This window comes from Macrotis lagotis, chromosome 4 (genome assembly GCF_037893015.1).
Source record: "Macrotis lagotis isolate mMagLag1 chromosome 4, bilby.v1.9.chrom.fasta, whole genome shotgun sequence".
In the NCBI taxonomy this organism is placed as follows: Eukaryota; Metazoa; Chordata; class Mammalia; order Peramelemorphia; family Peramelidae; genus Macrotis; species Macrotis lagotis.
Window position 1 is genome coordinate 128,520,732 of NC_133661.1, and position 18,464 is coordinate 128,539,195.

Sequence of the window (18,464 nt, forward strand, 5' to 3'; positions counted from 1 at the left end):
TGTCATTCATAAAGCTTGGGGTCTCACAAAGTTTTCTTGCTGCCATCTGCAAATGTGTATATTTGTGAATATATATTATATATATATATATATATATATATATATATATATACATACATATGTTTGCTAAAATTAAATTGATTTTAATTCCAAGCAAAATATCAAGTTTAAATCACTAGATCAAAAATTTCATTTTTGAGTTCTGAAAAAAAGAGTAATTTGCTACTATTTTTGTTTATGTATGAATATGTGTATATATGTATGCACACACATATATTTTCAAATCTATTTGCAAGTACATATAGCATCAAAATGACACCTAGGGAATTTTTGATTACTGTTCATGCAGTGTTATCATTTACCTATATTTTTCCTCTTGATAATACCGCAGTTGACTCTGATGGTCAAGGGGAAGCCCCATGTTTGCTTGTCCAGTGTTTGGAGACATAAAGCTCAGGGCTGCTAAGTGTTCTATAGTCTACACCATTTTTATCTTCCCCATCTCCTACAGTTTCTACCAAGGCAATCTCCTGGATCTGTTGATCAAGTTCATAGATGTCTGTTTCCTGATCTGAGGAGTAGTCTGTACTATAATCAATCTCTTCCATACAAGGAGGTTCATCATCCAATTCCATGTCAATGCTGCCACCACTGCTGCTCCTGCCACAGGTTCAACCAAGAACAAATAATAGATGGTAAAGAAATAGAGAGAAATATAACAGAGACAAAGAGACAGAAAGACATTGAAACAGATACACAAGGGGAGAGAGAGAAAGAGAGAGAGAGAGAGAGAGAGAGAGAGAGAGAGAGAGAGAGAGAGAAATTGTTAACCAAAAGAAATGTTTGTAGTGTTTCAAACAGGATCCTGAATTACAAAGTACCCCTAACTTCCTAAAGAAATTATTGCATTCTATTAAAACTCATAGGTTTAACAAGATCTATCTGTTATTATTCTGACCTAGCATACAAACTTATTTAACAATCTAATACAATCCAATAAGCATTTATCAGGAGCCTATTATATTTGAAGCTATGTCCTGGACACGAGGAAATAAAAAACAATATAGAAAATAATACTAAAATTATAACTCTGGAGCTAGATGGGAACTCAGGGGATTTATATAATCTAAAGCCCTCTTTTTATAATTGAGTATACTTAGACCAAAGGAGTTTAAGAGATTTGCCCCATATTACATAGGCAATACTAATAATCTAACATTAAGCACCTACTTTTTGCTAAGCACTATGATAAGCACTGAGCATGAGTTAGATGACTGAGGCTCAGATCTTCTTAATTACTCTCTACTTCCTTTTTCAGTGCACTACTCCAAAGAGTCTAGTAATGCTGGGGATAGAGCATGGGACCTTAAGAAGTATAAGTGAAGGAGAGAATCCCAGGTAAAGGGGGAAGCCTTTGTTGTCAATAAAATTTATATTTATCATTTCTCCTTACTAGTTCAAAGATTCTATACCTCAGACCCCATACATTCCAGCAAAAGTTAAACCAATTTCAAATCTAAACAAATTTAAAAAATAAATTTGAGTCACTAGATAAGGAAGAACATTATCTTTGGTTTCTTAAAGAATGGTTACATTTGGGGCAGCTAGGTGGTACAGTGGATAGAGCACCAACCCTGGAGTCAGGAGGACCTGAGTTCAAATCCAGCCTCAGACACTTAACAAGTACCTAGCTGTGAGACTTTGGTTAAGTCACTTAAATCCATTGCCTTAAATAAATAATTTTTAAAAAGAATGGTTACATTTTATTGGGGCATTATCTGCAGGGACATTTTTGAAACTGAGAGACATTACCAAATTGAAGCACAAATATCTTAATTTTCATACAAGGGAAAAGAAAGCAATCTATAAACTGTAGCCCAGTGATTTTGACTTAAATTCTTTTATCTTAATACTTTTTCCAGTTACATGTAGAGATAATTATCAATATTCACTTTTGTAAAATTTTATCCCTCCCCTCCTTTCCTCCAAATTCCCAAAGAAAATCACACAATATGATATGTTATACTTGTACAATTATGTCAAATATATTTACAGATTATTTTGTGAAAGACGAATCAGACAAAGGAAAAACCACAGGAAAGAAAAATGAAAACAAAAAACAAAAACAAAATGAAAATACTATATTTTGATCTGCATTCAGATTCCATAGTTCTTTCTTTGGATGAGGAAGGCATTTTTCATCATAAGTTTCATCAAGTCTTTCTGAATTGTTTTTATTTGCTGTATTATTGAGAAGAGCTAAGCCTCTCATAAGTTATCATCACAAAATATGCTTACTTTCTAAGTGTTCTTCTGGTTCTGCTTATTACACTCAGCATCAGTTCATATAAGTCTTTCCAAATTTACAGGAACTGCCTGCTCATCATTTCTTATAGAATTGGATTCCATTACATAAACAACCACAAGTTGTTTAGCCATTCCTCAATTGGTGGATATCCCCTCCATTTTCAATTCTTGACCACACCAAAAAATACTGCTATAAATATTTTTCTCCTATTGTTCTTTTCCCCTTTTGTCATGATCTCTTTGGGATATAGACCTGCCATAGTTCCCTGATAATAAGGTCCTATACAAATGTTTGCTCCAAATGCTCCAAAAGATGTATTGGGGCTTCTTTTCAGGAAATGTCTTATTTTTTCATGTACAACAATCTATATTCATTTATCTATGTACAAAAATATACATTTATTCAAATACAGTCATGTTATCTTCTTCTAGGACATTGTCATAACTCTCCAAACCCTGAATTACAGGCCGAATTTCTTGACTCCATTTCCTGTAGAAACACTGACCCCAATCTCTCATGTTCAGTAATAGAATTCTCCTTAAATGAAAGCTTCTTGTCCATGTAGCCTGCTCATAGTGCATTGGCTACACAATTTTCAATGATTTTATCCCTTGAATTCTTCATCCATTCATATATGAGAAACTGTTGAGGGTCATAGGAAGGTCATTGCATGACTGGGAATGACTTAAAGGTCCTCTCGTCCATGTACATAAATAGCCTGCTCACTTGGGTCAGCTCTCCAGATCTTCTCATCTGTTCCTTTTGTTTTGGCACTTCCTGGAGCATTATGTGTAAACACTAAGCCAATGATAGCAACATTCTATGAGAAGTACTAGCCTGAGGAATAAACTTTATCACCGGCTATCGGCTATCCACCAGCAAGAAGGCATTTGTTTGATTTGCTAACTAGAGAACATCACATGAATTGGGAGTAAACCAGGGACTAAGGGTATTTAAGCTCTTGCATTCTATAAAATAAATGGAGAACTTGCCATCTTTGTCTCCTGCCTCTTCAACATTTGTCTGAGACAAGTATTAGCTATGAGTAAGTGATAAGTTAGCTGGCAGGCATGCAACAAATGATGCTCAAGTATGGGGCATGAAGGCAGTTCAGGGCCATTTGATCGGAGTCTGGAAGAAGGATCAAGCAGAACCATGCATCAAAGGACTGAGACTTTGAGCTGTCATACAAATGAGGAAAAAGCTTCCAGGTGACACCCCAGAGCACAAGAATTCAGAGAGGTAACAAGTTTACCATGGGGAAGATATTAGGGATATTTGAAAGGGAAGTATTCCAATACAAAATGAAAAGAAAGAACCATTTACACTTATCAGACAAAGAAATCATGAGGTTTTTGTAGATTTCTTTGCCTGATTGCAGGATGCAGTGGGAAGAACTTTGGGAGATGTAGCAGGAATAGATGTATTAATAAAACAATTAGCATGGGCTAATGCGAATGCTGATTGTCAGAAAGCAATGATTGGCTTAAGAAGGGATGCCACCATTGAGGGAATAATTCAAAGATGTGACAGAGTAGGGTCTCAGGTATATCATACAGAATTAATGGCAGAGACATTTGCTAATATGCACATGGGAAAAACGAAATTGCTTTGTTTGTGGAAATCCTGGATATTTAAAGAAAAATTGTTGGAGTGCTCAAAGAATTAAACCCAGAAAGGTCAAGGTGCATCATCCTAAAACTGCATGCCCAAAGTGTAAAAGGGTAGGACACCGGGCATCAGAATGTAGACAAGGAAATTTAAAAGGGGAAAGAGTCCCTCTCCCAGGGACCCCTCAAAAACAATCCTGGGGTATGGCAGTTCAGGACCAGCAGGAGATGGAATGGAAAAAACCAGTCTACAACTTTGGTAGCACACTGACCTATACAAAAATATTGATGGTTAAAAGTAATGGGAAATTTAGGGTACCTTCTCTACATGCTTGTACTGAAGTGCCTATTTACCCTTTATGATTAACAGATAAGGAGTTTGCAATCATTTTGGTTCCACCAAATCCAGAAAATACATTGTACCTTTAGTAAGGCACGTGACTGGGGAAATTTTCTCTATTACAATAGTGAATACTAATGGTGATGATAGTTATATAAATGAGACCCAATGTATAGTTCAGTTATGTATTTTCTCAGGATCTTGTATAAATTGGAGGGAAAAGGAGCTCATCAAGGGGCCAAAACTGAGAAACAATAATGAAACTAGGTTTACTACTACAATTTCTTCAGAAAAACCTCTTTGTTTTATCCAAGTAGAAGGAATTGCTTTACTATGCTTTACTGACATTGGGGCAGATTGAACTGTGTTCCCCATACAGAACTTGCCACAAGCTTGGCCTAAACAAGCTGCCTTTACTAACCTAGTAACATTTACTAACCTACTAACATTGGCGATCAACAGGAAACAGAAATTTCTTGTCAACCCTTGAAATGGAGAAAAGAAGATAAAGTAGGGACTCACTCCTTTCATAGTTGAAGGACTCCCTACAGTATTATGGGGAAGGGATATATTGTGTCAATTAGTGGCAAAAATTAGCATGGATTCTTTGATTGGGGATGCTATTGAGTTGGGAAGGCCACAACCTATATGGGTAGAATAGTGGCCTCTTACTGGAGAAAAGAAATACCTTTCAAAGACTAATATTGTTATGGACCAATCATCCCTAAAAGATATTCACCCAAATGCAACATTGGGAGAAAGAAAGAATTGATGTTAAGAAACCTTCTAAGGATAATGAATTTAGGGAATCCTTCAAGAGTACTTCAAATCTTTTTAAGGGTCATAAGACATATAAAATAAATCATAGGCATGGGTATCATGAATTTGGAAAACACTTCATCCAGAGTAAACACCATCTTGATCATCAAAAAATCCATCCTATAGAGAAACGTTTTGAATATAAGGAATATGGTAAAACTTTTGGCTTCAGACCATCACAACTCATACTGGAGAGAAGCCTCAGAAATGTAATGAATGTGGAAAAGCTTTCATTCTTCAAAAACAGCTCAACTTCCAACAGAGAATTCATACAGGGGAGGACCATATAAATGTAATTTTTATGGAAAACTTTTAACTGCAACTCATCCTTTACTTACCACCAGAAAATTCATACTGGTGAGAAACCTTACAAATGTTATGAATGTGGAATGGTCTTCAGCACAAGCACACAGCTGAATTCCCATCAAAGAATTCACACTAGAGTGAAACCTTATGAATGTGGTGAATGTGGGAAAACCTTCAAATGGAGCACAAAGCTTACTTTCCACAAGAGAATTCATATGAGAGAAAAAGCCTTACCAACGTAATATATGTGGGAAGACTTTCAACCAGAGCACACATCTTACTGTCACCAAAGAACTTATACTGGAGAGAATACTTGTGAAAGTAATGTGTGTGGGAAATCTTTTAGACACAATTCATCCTATCTTTACCAACAGAAAATTCATACATTTTGTGAAGTTGTTTCAATTTTTTTGATTGACTATTTCAAGATTTTTCATATATATACATATATATGTGTATATATATATATATATATATATATATATATATATATGAGGTTCATCAAGAAATCCAAAAAGGTAGTTTTTGACCAGTCTTAACGGGTGTGTTCAAAAATATATAATATAAATATATGTATGTGTATATATGTATATTTAAACATCAATAGCACATTTTGAAATACAAAAGAATTGCTTCTGTGTTTGTGTTTGTGTCTAAACTACTTTGTGTGTTTGAGTGTGTGTGTGTGTGTGTGTGTGTGTGTGTGTGTGTGTGTGTGTAATTCAAATCTGAAATAGGTAAGGTGTTACTCCTTTTAGTTTGAGTTTTGAATTTAATTGCTTAAAAAGGTCTAATTTCAGTAATTAATGTAATTGGGACCTGAGCCTACCCGCTTATACCATTTGAAAGTTTCTAAGTGGCAAAGTTTGTGAAATGATCTCAGCTGTGAGCTAAGTTTTTATTAACTTAATATTGCCTGACAGCTGCATTCAACTTATGTTAATTGAGACTTTAAGGTTTGGTAAATGTAGACTTCCCCACCCCTCCACGCATTGTTCCTGCAAGGGGCAGTGGGTAGGGCTGGGGATGAGGTGCCATGGGGGACCACCCTACCCCCCATGGAGCCCAGCCACTGCAGGGTGCATCTCCGAGGATCTCAGATTGCTTGGGAATGCAGCCCAAAGTGGGGTAGATATCCTGCCCTTAGGAAGCTTAGAAAAGAGGGAGAAAGGCCTCTCTACCTTGTGTTTAAAGAAAAAAGAAACTATCTGAGAGTAATTTAGTCAATTAAATTTTGTAACAAGTCTTGAGAATTTGTGTGTGTTATTAAGAAAGAAAATATAGTTGGGATAAATTGCATGTCAAGGAATTTTGGAATATTGACTCATATAATTTACTGATTTTGTCTGGGGAAGAGAAATATTGTACTAAATTTTGTAATCAGATCTATTTTGATATAAAATCAATATTGATAATTGTCAACAATGTCACAAGTTCTTTTGTTGGTAAAGGAAGAAAGTTTGTAATCTTTGTCCCATCATTTATCATATGTTTTTTTTATGGAAGGGAATATATATATATATATATGTATATATATATATATGTATATTTATCAGTTATGTGATATTCTTTTGTAACTTCAGAGAAATTCTGTTACAATATCTCTGGTATTTTGCTTGTTATAAGTATACAAGACAGTTCAGAAAGTTTTACAGATTTATTTCTTGGCTACTAGAAACTGTTGAAAGATCTATAGGTAACTGAATTAAGGAAAACATAAGAAAATTAAAACACTCCTTCTAAAACAAAAAAGGGGGGAATATATGATATGCCCACCAGTAGATTGAATTATGTAATTTCAAGGAAAAGTAATGTGAAAAGATAGGGAAGGAAAGTGGATAGGACTCGACTAGGTAATAATCCGAGGGCCAGGATGTGTTTGTATTTCCACAAGAAATGAAAAAAATCTGGGTACCTAAAAGGAATGTCCTCATTATCACTGAAAGAGAGAATCAACATGAGGAGGAAAAAGTACAGGCCATCAAAATGCAAGAAATGAGACATAGGAGCAGACCCTTGGAAGTAGATGAACTTGTACCATGTCAATATCAGGGATATTGGGGTCTGTATGTAATAAGAGAACCAGAAGTATTTCGAACAGTACACAAAAACTTGTCAATATCCTGTTACATTACATGGGACACTGGAAAAGAATGACTTTTTCTTCCCTTTTTAGGTTGTTATCCTAATGTAAGAACTTGTTATAAGATCTGTTGATGATGTGATTTAGTCATGGCATAATGACAGTTATAATGTATTGTTATATGGTGGGATGGAAAGCTATTTCTGCAATGAATAATGTGCATAACTTGTAATTGCACAGTGCTGGGGAAAATAGCAAATGAGATTGTTACGTTAAATGTTACTCCTTTTGGTTTGAGTTTTTAATTTAATTGACTTAGGAAAAAATAGCAAGGAAAACGGATTACGCTTCAAAACTTCTGCTCATGCTGCATAAGATAAACTTCCAAGTCTTACAATGTTTTGGAATCTCCCTGGCATAGTTTATCAATGATGGAAATGTTTATGATCATAGTACTTCTCCTATGGTATTGTCTGAAAATAATCTGCCCTCTTGAGGATGGCTTATAGGAAATTTGCCTCAAAAAACAAAAAAGGGGGAATTTATAAGAGACTATTGAGGGTCACAGGAAGGTCATTGCATGACTGGGAATGACTTAAATGTCATCTCGCCCATGTACATAAATAGCCTGCTCACTTGGGTCAGCTCTCCAGATCTTCTCATCTGTTCCTTATGTTTTGGCACTTCCTGGAGCATTATGTGTAAACACTAAGCCAATGATAGCAACATTCTATGAGAAGTACTATCCTGAGGAATAAACTTTATCACCGGCTATCCGCTATCCACCAGCAAGAAGGCATTTGTTTAATTTGCTAATTGGAGAATGCCAGGTGAAACCAGGGACTAAGAGGATATTTAAGCTCTTGCATTCTGTAAAATAAATGGAGAATTTGTCATCTTTGTCTCCTACCACTTCAACATTCATCTGAAACAAGTCTTGGTTATGAGTAAAGGATAAGTTAGCCAGCAGGCAGACAACATTCATGACCTCTTGTAGGCTAGGCTTCCCAAAGTTTTCATGCTGATTTCTTGCCATTCTATTTTCAATTAAGTCATTGATTTCCATGGCAAAAGTTTGTTGATTGGATTGTTTATTGCAATATCAGGATTATAAAGATATGTTGTCACTCTTGCAGTAATCATTATTTCATCTATTCTTCTCTCTGTAAGGAAGTTCTTCACATCTTTAGTGCAGTGAGTGCTGACTGAATTCCAGACTAGCAGATCTCTGGCTATCTCACAAAACAAATGGCAGCATTAAATTGATCCACTTCCATATTACTGCTCATGTGTACCACGCTTTTTCAGTTTCAAGAAACACAAAAGAGAAATTTTTAAAAAGTGAATGTGGTATTCAGATTCTGTTGGATTTTGTTTTGTTTTGCTTTGCTTTGCTTTACTTCCACTGAGTGGGGACAGCATAGTCCATAGGTGCTCTCCTGGGGTTATCTGTAAGAGACCGTTGCAACACTGTATGGCAGTGCTAGCCTGAGGAAGTAAACATCTGCTTGCTTGGCTACTTAAAGAGTTGGGGGAAAACCAGGGAGAAGGAGGGGTATTTAAGCACTTGTTTTCTGTGAAATAAAGAGAACTTGCCATCTTTGTCTCTCCTCCCTTCAGTGTTCACCTGAATAAAATAATAGGTAAGGAATAAAGTATAATTTAGCCAGTAGGCATCTAACAGTTATCCAAGCCCTCTGGTCTACTGAAGGGGAGCTGCATCCATAAATGTTGATCACATCACAATTTTGCGGTTAATGTGTACATTGTTCTCTTGGTTCTTCTCTCTTCACTCAGCATCAGTTTCTGTAATTCATTCTAGAACTTCTCGAGAGCATGACTATTCATGGTTTCTTATACAACAATAGAATTCCATAATATTCATATACCATAACTTGTTTAATCATTCCCTAATTAGTGAGTATCCCTCAATTTCCAATTCTTTGACACTACAAGAAAGAGCTACTGTGAATATTTTGGAACAGGTAGGACCTTTCTCATTTTTTATGATTTCTTCTGGATATAGCCTGGAAGTAGGAAATATATATATATACATACATATATATATATATATATATATATATATATATATATGTATGTATATATATGTATGTATATATATAGCTTTGATTTCATTTGAAAACTTTCTGTTCATATCCTTTGGTCATTTATCAACTGGGAATGATATGTAACCTTATAAATTTGATGCAAATATCTGTATATTTTAGAAATGAGACCTTTATCAGCATCCTTAGATGTGAAAATTGTTTCCCAGGTTTCTGGTGTTTTTTTTTTTCTAATTTTTGCACCATTAGTTTATTAAGTGCAAAAATTTTTTAAATTTATTTTTTTATTTTCATCCATATGCACATGTATATTTTTAAGTTACAAAATTTCCTTCCATTCTCCTTTCCCACCCCCTTCCCTTTAGTGGTAAACAGTCAGGTTAGCATTGTACATGCACAGTTTGATAAATATATTTACTGATTAGTAAATTTTGTTCTGAGGAATAGGATTAAGGGAAAGAAATACATGAGAGATAATTTTTATAAAGTGTTACTCAGATTCTAAAGGGTTGTTTTGTGTATGTGTATGTGTGTCCATTGTTTTGCTTTGTTTTTCTTTCTCTAGATGATGATAATATATCATCTAATAATATAATGGTAATATATAATATATACTATATAATATACTATATAATACATAATATATAATATAGCAACTAATACAGTTCTCTGGACTGCTGAGAAGAGCTGCTTCTGTTAAGGTTGTTCATCTCACAAAGTTGTTGCTGATGTGTACATTGTTCTCTTGGTTCTACTTCCTTCAAGATCCCATAAGTCATTCCATGCTTCTCTAGAGTCTGACCAGTTATGGTTTCTAAAAGAACAGGAATATTCCATAGTGTTCATGTGCCATAACTTGTTTAGTCATTCCCCAATTGATGGACATCCCCTCAGTTTCCAATTCTATGCCACTACAAAAAGAGCTGCTGCTATGAATATTTCCCTTTCATATATATATATATATATATATATATATATATATATATATATATATATATATATGTATACATATATATGTATACATATATATATGTATATATATACTTCTTGATATAGAATTAGAATTGGAATTGCTGAGTCAAAAGATATGAACAGTTTTATTACTCTTTGGGCAGAGTTTCATATTGCTCTCCAGAAAGGTTGGATCTATTCACAACTCCACTGCAATGCATGAATGTCCCTCTCTAACATTTTCCCTTTTTCTCAACTTGGCCAGTCTGATAGGTGTGAGATGATACCTCATCGTTGTGTTACTTCATAGTTCTTTAATCGATAATGATTTGGAGCATTTTGTCATATGAATATAAATAGCTTTAATTTCTTCATTTGAAAACTGTTCAAATCCTTTGACCATTTATCAATTGGGTGATGACCTATGACCTCTTAAATTTGATGCAATTCCCAATATATTTTAGAAATGAGACCTTTATCAGAACTTCTAGTTGTGGAGATAGCTTTCTATTTTACTTCTAATTTTGGTGGCATTGATTTTATTAGTGCAAAAGCATTTTAATTTAATATAGTCAAATCTGCAATTTTTGCAAATTGCCTTTTTGCAATTTATAATAGGCTCTAATTCGTGTTTAGTCATAAATTTATCTCCTTTCCATAAATCTGATAGATGAGTATTTCTTGGTCTATTAATTTATGTATGGTGTTGCTTTTATGTCTAAATCCTGAACCCATTTTGACCTTACCTTAGTATAGAGTGTGAGATGTGGATCTATGCCTACTTTTTACTATACTATTTTCCAATTTTCCCCAAAATTTTTGTCAGATAGTGAATTTTTATCCCAGAAGCAGATGTCTTTGGGTTTGTCAAATAGCAGATTGCTGTAGTCATTTACTGCAACTTCTTTTGAACCTATCTTAATCCACTGATCCATTACTCTGTTTCTTAATCAGTACTAGGCAATTTTATTGACTGCAGTTTTACAGTATAGTTTTAGATCTGGTAGAGCTAGGCCACCTTCTTTCACAATTTTTTATTTCATTAGTTCTCTTGCTATTCTTGCCTTTTTGTTGTTCTAGATGAATTTTGTTACTATCTTTTCTAGGTCGGTAGAGTAGTTATTTGGTAGTTTGATTGGTATGACATTGAATAAGTAATTTAATTTGGGTAGAATTATCATTTTTATTATATTAGTTTGACCTAATTATGAGCATTTGACATTTTCCCAAGACTTTATTTGGGTGAGAAGTGCTTAATAATTGTGTTCATACAGTTTCTGGGTTTGTCTTCGGAGGTAGATTCCCAAATATTTAATGTTGTCTATAGTTATTTTAAATAGAATTTCCCTTTCTATCTCTTGCTCTTGGGCTTTGTTGTTTGTATATAGAAATGCTGATGCTTTATGTGAGTTTATCTTATATGCTGCTACTTTGCAGAATTTATTAATTTTTTCAAGTACTTTTGTAGAAGATTTTCTTTGGATTTCTAAGTATGTCATTATATCATCTGCAAAGAATGAAAACTTTGCTTCCTTATTGCCAATTCTGATCTCTTCAATTTCTTTTTATTCTTATTGCTAAATTTAATATTTCCTGATACTATATTGAATGGTAATAGTGATAATGAGCATCCTTGTTTCACCCATTATCTTATTAAAAATGCTGCTAGTTTATTCCCATTACATACAATACATGTTGATGATTTTAGATAGATGCTGCTTATTATTTTAAGGAAAACTGCATTTATGCCTATATTTCCTAGTATTTTTAATAGGAATGGATATTGTATGTTATCAAAGTTTTTTGAGCATCTGTTGGGATAATCATATGATTTCTGTTGGTTTTGCTATTGATTTGTTTGATTATGTTGACTTTTTCCCTAATATTGAACTATCCCTGTCAATCTGGTATAAATCTTTCTGATCATGGTATACTATCCTAGTAATAACTTTGCTAAAGTTTTATTTAAAATTTTTGCATGAATGTTCAATAGGGAAATTTGTCTATACTTTTCTTTGTCTGCTTTGTTTCTTCCTGGTTTAGGCATCAATACCATATTGATGTTTTAAAAAGTACTTGGCAGAATGCCTTTTTCTCCTATTTTTTTAAAATACTGTAGAAGAGTAATTAATTGTTCCTTAAATGTTTGGTAAAGTTCACTTGTAAACCCATCTGGACCTGGAGACTTTATCTTAGGGATTTTAATGATGATTTCTTCAATTTCTTTTTCTGAAATGGGTCTATTTAAGTATTTTATTTCCTCTTTTGTTAAAATAAGTAGTGTGTACTTTTAAAATATTCAACCATTTCACTGAGGTTATCAAATTTATTACCATACAGTTTGGCAAAAGAGCTCCAAATAGTCTTTTCAATACCTTTCTCGCTGGTAATTAGTTCAGGGCTTTCTGTCCATCCAGATGTTTTGAAGTGCAGGTGTTATTCATACATTTTGTCATTATTCCATTTGGTCATTTGGCATTAATTTTTGAGTTCATCTGCTTACACAAGTGTTTACCTCTCATCCAAAGATGCCCACTTGTGTATTTACAAATATTTAATTTTAATTTATATTATCATTTATTTAAGTATTAATGGCAATAATATTTATTTACATTTAATTACATATTAATATTATTATTTTGAAACTGAATCATCTGCCGTGTGTTACAATGGACATACTAAATGTATGCATCTGGCTGTCAACTGTAATTGGGTCTTACCTTGGAGATAGGGCTTGTATTACAAGCATCCTGAAAAAAATCATGCTGTCTTATTTTGGGGGAATTACAATTGTAGTGGTATTGCAGGATCAAAGAGTATGCATAGTTTTATAAACATTTGGGCATAGTTTTAAATTGTTTCCTCCAGAATGATGGATCAATACCACTCCACTAAAATATTCAAGTGTTAGTGTCTCAGTTTCCCTACATCCTTTCCAACATTAATTCTTTTTTTTTAGTTTTTTGCAAGGCAAATGGGGTTAAGTGACTTGCCCAAGGCCACACAGCTAGGTAATTATTAAGTGCCTGAGACCAGATTTGAACCCAGGTACTCCTGACTCCAGGGCCAGTGCTTTATCCACTGTGCCACCTAGCCACCCCTCCAACATTAATTTATGTCATATTAGTCATATAGGTGTTTGATGCTACCTCAGAATTGTTTTAATTTTCATTTTTCTAATTAATAGTTATTTAATCTTTATATGACTATGAATAGCTTTAATTTCTTCATCTGAAAACTGCCTGTTCATATTCTTTTACAATTTATCAACTGGAAAATGATTTGTATTCTTATAAATTTGACCCAGTTCTCTATATATTTTAGAATTGAGGCCTTTATCAGAATCGCTAACTTAAGACATGGTTTCCCAACTATCTCTTTCCTTTTAATCTTGATTGCATTGGTTTTGCTTGTGCAAAACTTTTAATTTGATATAAGTAAAATTATTCATTTTGTATTTCCCAATGTTCCCTAATTCTAGTATGTTCATAAATTCTCTATCTCTCCATAGCTCAGATGGGCAAATAATTTCTTGCACTACTAATTGCTTTATGGCATTACTATTTTTGTGTATATCATGTATCCATTTCAATCATATCTTGGTATAAGGATGACTTAAATTCTTATCAACTTCTTAGAACATGTTAGGAGATTTGGGTAGTAAAGCTCTTAAAATGGTAGCAGAGGTTATGAAGATAAAGCATGAAAAATGACATCCTCAAAATCCAGTAAATTTGAGCTAATTTTATTCCACTTTTGACAAGTTAAATTGGTTAAAAGGAAAAGTACTAGAGTAATAATACAGTGATATTTCATCAAATATTGGATCAAATGTGTTCTTAGGGCAAGTGCAGAGATTAAAATGTAATTTAAAAATAGCAAAATAAATAGAAATTCATAGAAATAAAATATATTTCATTTAAAAATATACTATGCAGTACACATTTCTATTATTTTTGTTAACAAAATATAGTTATAGCTATATCATGACAAAAATATAATGAATTCACAATTGATTGACTAACCAGAATTATTTGTTATTTTAAATTGAAACTAGGTCTCCTGTAATGGGTCTCTCAGATCTATAGTTGACTCTATAGCTTTTTGGCAATTATATCAATGACTAATATAACCACATATAATTAGCCTATTTGCAGGTAACTCAAAGCTGAGAGAAACAATAAAATATTAGATGAGAGATACCAAATCCAAAATTAAATTTATATTAGACCAAGTCTAATATGGTGAAATTTAATGAGTATAAAATGTAAGTTCTTAATCCTGTGACTAAAAGAAAAAAATAGTCTCACAGGTGCAATATATGGAAAGCAAGATTCAACAGCAGTTTTCCTGAAGATAAGATCCAGATAATTGGTTTAGTGAAAATTCCCTACAAACAAGATGGGTGATATGACAGTCAAACCAGTTAATGAGGTCTTGCACTACATTTAAAAAAGAAAGGTTATTTTCAAAGTCCTCTGTCTTGTTCAGTCTCTTCTGAAGCATTGTGATTAGTTACAGGAGACAAATTCTAGGAAGGATATTGGTAGACTGTTAGGAAGGTTATTGGTAGACTGGAGAGTGTCCAGAGAAGGACTAGGAAGAGAATGAAGACTTCACCTCTGGAAGAAGTAAGAATTTTTATTTTGAAGAAAATTTAAAAAGAGAAAAATTAGCTTTCTACAAATAATTTAAGGACTGTTAAAGGAGAAGGTCCTGTTATTCATTTTTGTACCAGAGGTTAGTGCCAGGAGCAATGATCAGACATTATTGAGGCAGTTTTAGATTGTGGTAGGGGAAAGCAACACCAATCCCCACTCTGCCACATGCACAATTACAATTAAATCTACTACAAAATGGAGTGTACTGCTTCTAAAGGGAGTAATATCCCTCACACTGGAGATCTCAAAGCAGAAAGTAAATGAAGACTTGTGTGTTGTGGTGAAAAATGTTGTCATGTATAAAAGGAGTTGGTAGTGATTTATGTTCCTTCCAAATCTCATTTCTTATAATTCTGTAATCAGCCCAAATGATCCTCATTGTTTTCTGGTCATGTGGATCTGTGGGGTTCAGATCTCACACAAATATGAAGTAGGAATGCATCTGATTTTGGCCTCTATACCACAAGTAGAAAGGTGGACACTACACATACATAAGGATATCTACAGGCTACATAATGATTTGCTTTTTAAAATGAACTATAATTTATGTTTTATTGAATTTTCATTTATTTTGTTAAATTATTTCTTAATTATGTTTTAAACTCTGTACTTGAACTATAATCTTGCAGCAGGAGTGTTTTTGAATATCTGCTCTATACCATAGGTTCTTATCTGTTTTTTTGGTCACACATTCTTTTGCAATTGAGTGAAATTTATGGTTTTTTCCTCAAAATAATGCTTCTAAGTGAATAAAATTAAATTAAAAGTTACAAAAATAAATTATCTTGAAATAGTTCTCAAAATATATTACTTATAGAACTCCTGCATCACTAAAGCATACTATTTTCTTTTTAACATTGGTTTCATGTTATTTTTTCTTTCTCATGTATTTTTGATTCTGATTCTTCTTTTACAACATGACTAATATGGAAATATATTAAACATGATTGTACATATATAATCTATATCAGATTACTCCCTCTCATGGGAAAGGGGGAGGCAGAAAAATATAGAACACAAATTCTTATAAAAAATCAATGTTGGATATTATCTTTTCCTGTGATTGGAAGAAAATAAAATAGAAAAGAATCCCTGCATTTTCAGCATTTAGATGGAAAATTCAAGACACAGATTCCATAGGTTTGAAAGCTTGTACATAATTTTTCTTTGAAAATTATTTATTGATTTATTGATCAATACGTAGAGAATTATAGGGCACTGTGCAAACCAAAATGACTTATCTGAGAGACAGAATTGCTTAAGACTTTTCAGTGTTCTCAAGTACTTTTGTATGTATGTATGTATCTGTGTGTTATCTTTTAGCAGGCTGACTTAACTAAGGATTTGGAAATATGCTGTATAGCCAAAAGAAAATATATGCACCTTGAGGGAAGAGAAATTTATATTTTGTCTTTAGAATCAAAATAGTATCAAAGTACCCTGTTCACAGTAGACATTTAATAAATTCTGATTGGATAGAAACTGATTCCAACTTAACTCCCTCTTCATAATCTCTAATTTATAAGGAAGGGAGAAATGAGAAGTGATAGGCTGGCAGTTAGCAAACCCTAAGAAGTGGTACTGAGGTAGCTATTTGTCAATGTGATAATTATCTTAGAGAGGTCTGTTGCTTTTGAAAGACATACTTCCAGAGCTTGATATAAGAATATCTTAAGATAACCAAACAGGTGATTCATGTGGTACTATCAAGAATCAAAAAAATCATTACTTTGTATTAGACAGTCTTGAACTTCCTTCAATTGGAGGGAAGAACTCCAATTACTAAAAATGAAATTTGAAGGACAAAAATGTAAATAATTCTTATAAAAAAGGTAGAGTTTCTGGTATATAAAGAGCATGTCTGGACTTAGAAAGATTCATATTTCTGAGTTCAAGTCTGACCTCATCTTCTTATCTCCTTGGGAAAGTCATTTAACTCTGCTTGCCTCATTTATAAAGTGAGCTATAGAAGAAAATGGCAAATAACTTCAGTATCTTGGTCGAGAAAATTTCAATGGAGTCATGAAGAATCTGACATGACTGAAATACCAAGAACAAATTGAAAATAGGATGAGTTGTCTAAAGAAACCAGTGCTGATATAGAGGTATTATCAAACTCTTTCTATTTTTTAAAAGATATCTATAGAATATGGAAGTAGGAAGGTAGTATTAAACTGATATGAATGTGACATGGTTAGATAAGATGTGTTTTTGCAGTTCTAAAATTCAAAACAAGCAGAGGCTGAAGAGGACAACTAAGGGCAGAAAAAGACTTTATGTTTGTTTTTAGCCCTATTGAGAAAAAGAAGAGCAAAGAAAGGATAGCATGATTTTATGAGAGAGATGGAATAATGATAATAGATTATCAAGAGAAGGTAAAACTGTTCGATTCATTTTGTTTCAGTTCATTTTTTCCAGAAAAAGAGAATATTATGGAATACAAACTGAAAAAAGATGGTTTGTAGAGAGCTGAAACCCAGAAAAAGGAATAATATAGCAAAACCAAAGCTACTTGACAATGGTAAATTCAAGAAATCAAGTCCAGATGTACTTCAACCTAGAGTTCAGAAAGACATATGGTCAAATGATTTTATGTGATTTTCAGTTCATCACCAGTGCACTTTCAAAGATGACAGTGAATAGGAAAAGATTATGCAAAAGTTGGTTTTTTTTTCCCTAGTTTTCAAAATGTGAGAAGAGAATGTAGAATGTAAATTACAGACCAGTGAAAAATATTTGCATTACAAGAAAATTCTAGAACATAATATTAACTAAATAGAAATAGAGACTTTGCTTTTCATTTAAATGTAATGTTGTCAGTTGCCCTTCATTTTTAAAGAGGACCATGACATCAGGAAGGAGATACCTTGACTCACAAGTGAATTTGATTTAAATGAGTTAGGCTTGTGCAAAGTTACTAGTCTCACTTCCTCCTCGATAGTCATCTGTGTCCAGGGGTAAAATTTTGGACTATACAAAAAATAGGTTCATCTTGCTTCTTTCTTTCCTACCTATCTTAAACACATAGAAATACTGAGGTCTTATGCTCCACCTTCAGCATTTTGTTTTCTTTTCTGGAAGTGGTCATTCTTGACCTCTTTATTTCATCTCAGTTTTGCCCAGCCTTAATGAGTAGAATGAATGTTGCATCAGTAAAACTGTGACCTGAAAAAGACCTAGTTTTAAGAGCTCAAGGTCTCCCTCTACATTCGTGGACCCTCTTCAATAGTTCTGATGCATATCTGATCCATGGTTCAGAGTCACTGGACTCTTATGGCTCTAGAGGAGAAAGTTAGGCTGGTGACTTTGCAGGGCACTCT

General features: G+C 33.4%; 1 protein-coding gene across 3 annotated transcripts in view; it reads right to left on the reverse strand.

Annotated features, from left to right (window-relative positions):
• Positions 1-209: 209 nt before the first annotated feature.
• AGBL1 (AGBL carboxypeptidase 1) overlaps positions 210-18,464 on the reverse strand; it is a 1,019,050-nt gene continuing 1,000,795 nt past the window's right edge. For all 3 annotated transcript variants that reach the window (XM_074234136.1, XM_074234135.1, XM_074234137.1), the window contains one exon: positions 210-660. In XM_074234136.1, coding sequence (XP_074090237.1) covers positions 405-660 — 256 coding nt within the window. In that variant the 3' untranslated portion in view covers positions 210-404. The remainder of the gene's footprint in view (positions 661-18,464) is intronic.